The sequence below is a fragment of the Ammospiza caudacuta genome, chromosome 12 (genome assembly GCF_027887145.1).
Source record: "Ammospiza caudacuta isolate bAmmCau1 chromosome 12, bAmmCau1.pri, whole genome shotgun sequence".
NCBI classification, from domain to species: domain Eukaryota; kingdom Metazoa; phylum Chordata; class Aves; order Passeriformes; family Passerellidae; genus Ammospiza; species Ammospiza caudacuta.
In genome coordinates this window covers 17,709,398-17,720,001 of record NC_080604.1, presented here as the reverse complement: position 1 = coordinate 17,720,001, position 10,604 = coordinate 17,709,398, and the positions used below count along the sequence as shown (strand labels likewise).

The 10,604-nt window shown below is 41.9% G+C and overlaps 1 protein-coding gene across 6 annotated transcripts in view; it reads left to right on the top strand.

Annotated features, from left to right (window-relative positions):
* EOGT (EGF domain specific O-linked N-acetylglucosamine transferase) overlaps positions 1-7,255 on the top strand; it is an 18,706-nt gene extending 11,451 nt beyond the window's left edge. For all 6 annotated transcript variants that reach the window (XM_058812768.1, XM_058812766.1, XM_058812763.1 and 3 more), the window contains exons 13-17: positions 852-920; positions 1,772-1,833; positions 2,865-2,984; positions 3,926-4,028; positions 4,398-7,255. In XM_058812768.1, coding sequence (XP_058668751.1) covers positions 852-920; positions 1,772-1,833; positions 2,865-2,984; positions 3,926-4,028; positions 4,398-4,544 — 501 coding nt within the window. In that variant the 3' untranslated portion in view covers positions 4,545-7,255. The remainder of the gene's footprint in view (positions 1-851; positions 921-1,771; positions 1,834-2,864; positions 2,985-3,925; positions 4,029-4,397) is intronic.
* The last annotated feature ends 3,349 nt before the right edge of the window (positions 7,256-10,604 follow it).

Below are 10,604 nucleotides of genomic sequence, written 5' to 3'. Positions count from 1 at the left end.
TTCCATGCTGCTGAGCTGGGATCAGAGCTGCAAACACAGGAACCTGCTCCTTCCATGCTGCTGAGCTGGGATCAGAGCTGGAAACACAGGAACCTGCTCCTTCCATGCTGCTGAGCTGGGATCAGAGCTGCAAACACAGGAACCTGCTCCTTCCATGCTGCTGAGCTGGGATCAGAGCTGCAAACACAGGAACCTGCTCCTTCCATGCTTGCCCAGCACCATCTGGCTGCTCTGGGCTTCCCTCCTGCTCACCCTTGATGGTTTCTGCACGTTGCCTTGGTGGCCAGGGCAGCTCTGGGCTGGCTGAACTCTCTGCTGGAGAGAGGCCCACAAATTATTGCTGAGGGCACATTCAGAGCTCTGCACAGGCATTTAGTTATGCTTCTCCTGCTGACACTAATGGGAGCCATGCAGTTAAATCTCTTTATTTCACTTGGAGCGCTCACCCCTGTGAGTCCAATTAATTAAAAGAGGTAAAAGGAGGAGCTGTTATAGAAGTAAAATATTTTTTTTTCCCAAGGAACTTGTGCACAAGCCATCCAGAAAGCTGCTTTCCTGCTTTCAAAAACTGCCAGATAATGTGTAATACAAAGGCTCTTTTGTACTGAATAAAAGAAATATTTCAGAAAATATTTAGTTCTTGGTTAATAATCCAAATTTCACAAAGTTTTTGATGCTTTGAATCTGTCAGAAAATACAATGTGCATTTTAAGGTGGTTACGCCATTACATGTGGAAGGAGCATATTTATTTGCTCAAATAATTGCCAGAAGTAATAATGGAAGAGTTTGGGATTGTTTTTCTTGTGAGGGCTGCCTCTTAGCTAATACACTGCTGCTTCTTTCTTTTTAGGATGGGAAAATTCGAGTCACCATCCTCACCCGCAGCACGGATTACCGGAAAATATTAAACCAGAATGAGGTGTGGCTCTTTGTACATTTAAAAAATATTTATTAGAAGTTAAATTTTGCTTTATTGGGTTGATTTTTTTTTTGTTCAGGTACAGCCAAGACTTTATTTTCTGGCAAATCTTGGATAAATATGTTCAATGTTTATATTAATTTGTTCTGAAATGTCTTCTAGGCAGTCTCAATTTCTGTACCCCAGACACTGAACCTTGCTGCCCTTTCTAAAGATCCAGTGGAAGACTACAAATGTAATACTAAAAGTATTTCCTCTGAGCAAACAGACACTGCAGATCCTCTGATAAAATGAAATTATTTCACTTTCAATTTATTCCTTTTATTTATAGCATCTCCAGTGTTGAAGTCTAACAAAACCCTTTGTAATGCCTGCAGATTGAAAAGCAGAAGCCCTTGTTTGTGCACTCAGAACATAATGAATTTTCATATTGATTTATGGTTTTGAATCATGCAACTTCATGGACTTGTGTAAAAGATTTTTTCGTGGTAAAATTGTATTATTTAATGTTTTCATACCTGCTTTCATTCTTTACTGTTCGAGCCTGACAAAAATGAATTGGGATTATCATCCCCACCTTATGTAGGGAGAAACTGAGGCTGGTGACATGCAGCAGCTCAGTGGCACAGCAGACAGAGCAAAGGATTTGTGCTTTTTCTGCTGGGCTGTCCTCAGCTGATGCCTCCACTGCTGCACATAGTTTGTGTTCTGGTAAAATGGCAAAGACATTGGTTTTATGAAGGAGATAAAACCAGTAGAAGTTGGTTTTATCTTCACGATGGTCAGGAGTGCAAGGGAGCAATTAACTGAGGGAGGAGACCAAATCCTTGTGTTTTTATTGTTCTCCCCAGCTTGTGAATGCTTTGAAAACAGTGTCAACGCTGGAGGTCAAGGTGGTGGACTACAAGTACAAGTGAGTTGGTGGAGGAGGCTGCTGTGAGGGAGCTCCTCTGCCTGTGGCTGTGCCAGCTCTGTCTGTCCCAGGGTGACCTGGCAAAGCCCCAGCCCTGGGAAGGGAATTGTTGGGTGAGCTGGTGGAGCACACCCACTCCATAATGCACTAGTTAGGGTTAGCAGGCTCAGGTTAAAGCTGAATGAACAATGAACAAGGCTGGAAATCCCTTTTGCTCCCTCTCCCAAAGCCAGCTGTGTTCCCATCACCTTTTTGCATTTTGCTCTGCAATAACTGTGTGAGCAGAGGTTTCTCTTCTGTGATGTCAGTGTCTTATTTTATATGAGCCTTAGTTTGGTAATCAGTAATAACTCTGATTATTTGCTGCTCTGGTGGCCCCTGAGGACACCACCTGAGGTCAGTTTGTGGTGCCAGGTGTAGCAGGCACTGTGCCTGGAAGAAATGGACTGATGGAAAAGTTCCCAAACAATGAATTCTTGTCCCAGATGGCAGCAGCTCCACCTGGAGCTGTCCTGAATGATGTAGGAAGATTTAAAAAAAAAAAACAGCATTAATATATCCATGTTCTTGACTAAACAGAGACAGGGGAGGATGTTTATTTGTGTATTTTACATTACACTGAGTGCAGTTCAGAAACAGGTATTTTATGCTGGGTTCTTAGGTTTTGTTTGGGGTATTTTGTTCTTAGTTTTGTGTTTTTTTTTTTTTTTAAGTGATGCAATTTTTTTAAAGGCAAGTAAAAAGAAAAACCCTTAAACTTTCAAAAACTTTAAGTTGACCAAAGTATTTTTGAAACAAATTCTTGTGATGTTTTGAAACCTGCCTGCATTTCCTTTCATTTCATGCTGAGTTACTGCTGGCTGCAGCACTTGTGATCCTTAGTTTTGTTCCTTGAAAAATCAGTTCTCTCTCCCATTATTCCCTTCAGCCACTTTTGTGCTTTCCCCATGTTCTGCTGGGGTGGATAGAGCTGCCACATCACCTTTTTTTTGTTTGTTTTTTATTAACCACTTTTGTTGTGTTGTCTGCAGGGAGCTTGAATTTTCCGAGCAATTGAGAATTACCCACAACTCTGATATTTTCATTGGGATTCATGGAGCTGGCCTGACCCACCTGCTCTTTCTGCCAGACTGGGCTGTTGTCTTTGAGCTGTAAGTCTGTCTGTCTGTCCTTCCCCCTCCATTTCACACACAACTGCTCCTGTTTGTTGCTGTGTGCCAATGAAGCCTCTCCCTTCCTGGTATTTGACCACCAGTGTTTGTCTTGCAGCCTTGTTTAGATTTCATATTTGGCAGCCTCTTCTCCTGGGGATCAAAACAGAGGAAGCTTTCACTATAAAATCCAGTGTAATTATATCATACAGGCTTAGCCTGTGATTTCTTAATCTTCCATGGCATAAACATAATGGGGAAATGGCAAACAATGAGAAAACCTCATTGCTCAGGCTCTGCCTGGTCAGTCTGAGATCTAAGGATGTTTTAGTGATGCAGGTGAGCTGATTATGTGCATGTGCAGGGCTATTATTGATATGAATTGATTATGTGCTAGCACCCCCCTGGAGGTTTTTATATCCTCCTTTTTCTGCTCAGGACATGAGCACCAGCTGGCCAAGGTCAGTTTTGTGTTTTGCCTACATTTCTCTTGTAGCTTCCTTTTAAAACATGTTTTATCACAAAGTAGGGGTGTCAGCAGACACTCCAATCTACAGAACAAAGCAGAAATCCAGAATGCTTCTTAGAAGGGCTCTGAATTCACCATCCTGGGAAACTCTGCAGGACTGGTGTTTTGCAGCATAGGCTTGGCTCAGAATGTTTTTTGTCCATTCTCCAAAGAAGCTCAGAAACTCAGGGGTTGTTTTTCACATGTCCAAGAGCTGCTGCAGCTGGACAGGGACATGTCTGACGTGCAGATGCGGCTCCAGCTGCCTCCAAGGCCACATCTGGACAGCAGAAGCAGCCCTTGCTGCTGTTTCAGAATTTCTCTATGGTTTTGGTCCCTTACAACTGGACAACATTTCAATTTTTTCCTGTTTCACCCTGGTAACTTCAGCACAATCTCTGTAGGTAAATAAGTTTTTTCTGCCTGTCCCTAGATACAATTGTGAAGATGAACGTTGTTACCTGGATTTGGCAAGGCTGAGGGGCATCCATTACATCACCTGGAGGAAAAGGAACAAAGTATTCCCTCAGGATCAGGTAATGGTGGCCACACTGGAAGGGTGAGGTGCTGGAGCTGAAGGAATTCACAGCTCTCCTGCTTCACCTACCTGTGTTCTGGTATTTGAAATATGATATTCATTCTTTAGGCCAAAATAACTTCCCTGGTCAGATTAAGAAATCATTTGATATTAATGGTTGAGGGAAGAAGAGAAATGAAATTAATTGGCCATGAACCATTCATAGCATGGCTGTTATGCAGTTCCTTTGCTGATTCTTTTGCCTCAGAGCAGATCAGTAGATCAGAAATAAAAAATTAAAATGGCAGATCCTCAGTTTTTTTCTTGCTTTTTTGAATGGAAGATGTATTGATCTTTTTGACTAATAGTCCTTATCTTGTTTTTCTAGGGACACCACCCAACACTGGGAGAACATCCAAAATTTACAAACTACTCCTTTGATGTGGAAGAATTTATGTACTTGGTGCTTCTGGCTGCAAATCATGTTTCACAGCATTCAAAGTGGCCATTTAGGGTAAAACACGATGAATTCTAAATTAGACTTCTGACTGAAATACTGTTTTTAATTAATCACAGAGTGGCCTGGGTTGGAAGGGATTTTAAAGACAATCTCATTCCATCCCCTGCCATGGGCAGGGACACCTTCCACTGTCCCAGGCTGCTCCAAGCCCTGTCCAAGCTATCCTTGGGCACTGCCAGGGGCAGACACAGCTTCTCTGGGCACCCTGTGCCAGGGCATCGCCATCCTCACAGCCCTTGAGGGGGCTTTATTTAGAAAAATTTATCCCTTGTATCCAATCTAAACCCACTCCCTGTCAGTTTGAAGCCATTTCCCCCTGTCCTGTCACTACATGCCCATAAAAAAATAAATTTCCCCCTGTGAGGGAAATAACCCGTTGTTCATTGCCAGACAACTTCTTAGCACCATACCTCTACTTAGTAATTCCTTTCTAATCTGGGAGGTTTTTATATGTAAAACTTATTTTTCAGACTATTTCTGGTTATTTGCACTGCATTTTTTCATTCCAGATTCTGAAATGCTCTTTATACCAAGATATGTCCACCCATTTCAGGTTTTCTGGGGTAGGTCCAGGGTCAGCAGACACTGCAAGCTTCTGCTTTAAATTTAGAAACATTTTCACATTAGAGAGCACGTTCTTATGATTTTGCATTTAAATATAAACTTTGACTCTTGTCCCTGTAGTTATAAATGCTTCAATACAAGAAGTCTGCACAGTAGGCTCAGTCAGTTTTCTGTCTCAGAGCAGGTAAATATTTTCCTAAGTGAGTACTTAAAATTTCAGGTGATCTGAGTATTTCCTTTTTCACAAAAACCAGCACTCTGCATTGGAGAACTTGAGCAAATAGGAATGAAACTTTATTTTTTTTGAGGATTCTAAAGGGAACGGCCTTCTAGTTTTTTTAAGGACAAATGATAGAATGTGTAGAGTGTCTTTCAGCTGCAGCTGAAAGGAGAGGAACTGATGAGGAACCTTGTTCTTTGAGTCACTAAAAGCCTAATTTTTAATATTCTTGTTTCCTCAAAATGTTGGGGAATTAATCCAGAAAACTTTTTAAATGAAATCTTTCCAAAGCCAGTAGCACAGTTCACTGTTTTCAGTGAAGGGAATATTAAACCAAAGCTGAGTTCTTTTTGAAATTCCCCCTGGAGCTGAGATGTTCAAGAGAGGAAAATAAAGGTAGCAGTTCTTTTGTCTTAAGTGGGGGCAGAAGGATGCCTAGAAGATTGAGTTCTTTAAGATAAAACCCTAGAGTTCTGTGTTAAATTATGGATTTTTGAGGAATGTATCCCCATGCTGGACTTCCATTTCAGCCACATAGTTCAGGTGGCTCGGGCAGGCACACATTTGTATGGAAAAGCAGGAGAGTTCTGGTAAATACAAACATTTCACTGCTCTAATTGTGGCTGGTATTGACTTCCCTTCCCCAGCAATTTCACAGGCTGTGGGTGCATTTACTGCCCTGTCTGTGCTGCTGGGGATGAGTTACTGTAAGCACAATTTTCATATGGATCTCTCAGACCTGAGTCAGTGCATGGGGAAGCTGGGCAGAGCTGAGACCTTCTTTTATTTTGTGTATGTGGTGCAATTCTTCCTGGAGAGTGTTGTTTTACTGAGGGGAAAAACTTGTTTCACTTTAAAGGACCATAAAAGCAAAATTGCACTTCTTAATATGAGGTGGGGGGAAAAAAAAATCCCTTGAGCAATACCATCTCCTGTATTTGTATGTGTCTGTTGGGGTTTTTACCTTGTGGGATTTGTATAAAACTTAAGCCAGTAAAATGTCTGTGTTTGAATGAAACCAAGTCAAAGGAAAGAAGACATTTAATTATGAACTGTGCACATAATTTTTTTAATAAAAAGCTTTTTAATTAAAAAAGAGTGTAAAATTTTTGGTAGTTTGCCAGGTTTTAGAGGCAAATGTTTTAAATACTGTTAATTGTATGGAGCCACATGTCTCTGCTTTCTCCTGCCATGACAGGCTGATGTTCTGAAGTCCAAAGTGACATTCAGGTTTATTTACCTGAAAATCACTGAGAGGTGATGCTGCCATTGCTGCCATCCTGCACTGCTGGCTTTAGTGCTGGGCATTTGAAGCTTGGTTTGTGAAAACATTTGTGTGTATTTAAGTTCCTGTGGTGCAGGTGATGCTGCTGAAGGCAGTGGGTGAGTGCTGGGGTCTGCACAGGAGCAGCTAATGAGGAGCTGCTCTTTCAAATCATCACTGAAACAAATGGTTGAACATATGTGTGGAGGAGAGGCTGCAGGGACCTCATCCAAGGGCAAAATATCCTGCCAACATTCACCAGCTTCAGCAGGTTTGAGTGCAGGGTCAACATTGATGGCCAACACGTTATTCAGCCTTTATGGTTTAATATTGCTAGGATGAAAAGACTGTTTGTGTTGATTAATTTTTCAAATAGCACAAAATTTTCTTGGCAGAAGAAGGAGGTTTGGTTGGATTTTTGGGTTTTGCCAGTAAATCCTGAGGGAGTTTGGGCAACAGCAGAAATCTGGATTGTGGCTTGACGAGCATCTGGACCATCTTGGGTCTGTCTGGAAGTTGGAATTTGAGGGAATCCATGAGACTTCAGGCAGGATATAGCTCTGGGTTAAGTTTTCCTAACAGACCATGGGAATCTTGTTCCTTGCTACTTCTGATTTTCTAAAATTTACCCAAGTTTAGAGTCTAAGGGTCAGCTTGCCATCAGTGTGATGAATTCAGTTTTGGGACTTATGTTGCAAGTCCTGGATGCTTTTGGGATTGCCTGTGTTTCCTGTACAGTGTAAACCAAGAGCTGGATTTGGAATAAAAAAATAATTTATGGATGCATGTGGTTTCTTTCCTTTTTACTTCAGAATTTGTCAGATATAAAAATTTCAGTTTTTTCTTTGGAGGATTCTGTGGAAGGTGGGTAAGTGTGAGAAATGGCTTGTGATGGGGAGGTGGCAAATCAGCATTATTAATCTTAAAGAGTCTGATTATAAATATTAAGGCAATACATTTTTAAAGGCCATTAAGTAATAATGGAATTATTTAATTCTTGCTGTTAATCTTACCAGTACCATTAATGAGATAACTCAGGCTTTAGCATATCTCTTAATCCTGATTTTTTTTTAAAGGAGATAAACTGAAGAAAATGTTCTCCTTGAGAGCTTTATGTGCTCAGAAGGGTAAAATATTTGACTTCAACACTGAATAATTCTTTCAATTTGCAGTGTTTGCCTTAAGTTGAGCTCTTACTTCCCCCTCCTCTGAACACACGTTTCTCATGGATTGGGATTTTTGCCTGAAATAAATGAACTGCTATGGAATCCCCTCTGGCTTTGGCTCTGACATGGCCACAGAAGGTTGGGGTTTGTTGCTCAGCCTTGAACTCTCCTCATTCTTCCATTTCAGGTCCTCACCTCAGGCCTGGGTGTGAGGGTGCTACTGATGCCTTAGAATTGTAGCTTTTGTGTTTTTCAAGTCCTGTACTTCATTAATGTATAACTCTGAACTCCATATGGAGTGTTAACTACTGTCTTCACAGCAGATAATTCCTCTAGGCCTGAAACTCAAGGGCACCCAAAAGTGAATTGGGAAGGAGTAAACTGGGGGTAAATTACTTCATTATGTGAAGCTGTAAATAGATCAAACTTATAAAAAACCATTGTCCATCTTGGGTAGAGTCCCTCTTGAAGGCTTTGGACTGCCCAAGGTGCAGCTATTGAAGGCCTTTAGTAATTACCTGCTTTTATTCTCTTAATCTTTTCTACCTCTGCTCCAGGGAGCCACTTGTCTCAGGCTGCAAATGCAAGGTGTCCCTGGGGCTGTGTGTTGGTGTGTGTTCTATTATCTATTAAAGGTTATCTATTAACAGTTATCTGCTGTTAATGGGCCACCTGTAAAAACCAGGTGGGGCAGTTTTCTTTATCTCTTCCACAACCAATCCTCCCTCCAGGACATATCTTTTGTTAATGGGCCAGTGAGTGTCCCTGCATGGCTGATAAGATTACATAATCTCACTGGGAGATGCTCCGCCCAGGGGGAGGAGCCAAGCATTCCTGCTTGGATACAATCTGAGGTTTGGGACACCCCAGCAGCCTTTGCCCCCTGCATTGCCAGAGGAGCAGCTTTCTGCTGCCCTGCATGGCCAGAGGGAGCCCAGGCCCATCTGCAGCAGCCCTGGAGCTGCAGAGGAAAACTCCCCCCTTGTGCAGGATCCCTGCTGCAGCAGAGCCACAGCTGGCACTGCAGGAGGGCTGAGCCCCCATGGCATGGGGCTGGGACACCCCCCTGACACACAGGGGGCAGGGCATGGTCTGACTCTGGCAGAGGTTTTATTGCTGTTGTTTGTGCTATTACATTTGTATTTTTAGTTTTCCCAGTAAAGAACTGTTATTCCTATTCCCATATCTTTACCTGAGAGACCCTTAATGTCCAAATTATAATAATATTATAATAATTATAATAATTAAAATAATATTAATTTGGAGGGAGGGGGTTTACATTTTGCATTTCGAGAGAGGCTCCTGCCTTCCTTATCAGACACCTGTCTTTTCAGACCAAGACACCTCCCCAAGCCCTGCTCAGAATGGGTCAGGTCCCTCCTGGGTCAGTGCCAGGGCTCAGCCCAGCCCAGCTGCCTCACCCAAACCCTGCAGTCTGAACTGTGCCAACAGCACAGCTGAAAGCAGCATTTTGTGTTTGAGGGGAGAGAGAGGCACACAGGGGATGAGAGAGGAACAAGTGTAAGGTTTCAGATGGGTAAAACAGGCAGAGAGTCATGCTCAAGCTTGGAGCTCAGGAGCCTTCTGGGAATGTGGCTGTAAATCAAGTGAAATGTGTGGAAACCTTGTTGGGGCAGAGCCAAAAACGAGGGGAGTGAAAATATTCATGTCACAAACTGCAGGGAGGTACAGGAGGGGGAAAGGGAAGGTCCTGAACTCCCGAGTCTGAGCCAGGAGAGGGGAGCAGCATCCCTGACCACAGGGCTGGAAAACTGGGTGGTGACCTGGGATTTGGGCTGGAGAGATGAAGGAAAGGGCAGGGGAGGGTGAAGGGGGTGTTGCCAGGCTTGGGTAGAGCTGACAGCACATCCACAAGTGTAAATTTTTACTGGCTGCTGTCCTCTCTTGAAACATGAAAATATTTTTATAATATGAAAATATAATATAGCTAAAGTACAAAAATAACCTTTGAATATAATATAATATAATATAATATAATATAATATAATATAATATAATATAATATAATATAATATAATATAATATAATGTATTTGTTATTACTATTTTCTTTTGGATAGATGAATAAAACTCAAATAACAAATTATCTTTTAATTTCTTTTATGTTTTCTTGATTTCCCTCCACTTTCCAATCATTCCATGGCAAATCAAAAAGGAGGAGAAGTAGAAAAAAAAAGGTAAATTGCACTATTACTGAGAAAAAATTTGTTTTGAATATGTATAACTTCTACAGTGGCATTGTTCTTTTTGACTGTTTTTTTTTTTCAAATCAGACCTTGTTTTGGCCTTTAGAAAAGTACTTATTAATGTAGTACACAAAGTGCATAGAGCTTTTGAGTAGTGGGTGAGAAATCAATTGTCTGGAGCTCAGCTCCCCCATCACCTGGGAACAAAAGAGTGTCAGAAATGTTAATTTTGGTTGCCAGGTATTTGAAGGTTGGGTTTGTTGAAAACTGAACAAAGGATGACGTTCAACCAGGATTTTAAAAGAGAAAGTTGAGAATGCATCAGTTGTTTTCTAGACTGAGCTGATAATAAAGTCGAGGTTGAATAGAAACAGTCTCAGTAAAGAAAACATACAGAAAAACTGAAATTTTACCAAATCAATCACCACTGGTAAAGCTGATGGAGAAAAGCTGATATAGCTGATCACTGATGGAGAGAGGAGGCTCAGGGGGGACCCTCTGGTTCTGCACAGGTCCCTGACAGGAGGGTCAGGCTCTGCTCCCAGGGAGCAGGGACAGGAGCAGAGGGAATGGCTTTAAATTGTGCCAGTGGAGGATCAGAATGGATATTTGGGGAATTTCTTCACCAGAAGTTGTCAGATGTTGGAAGGGGCTG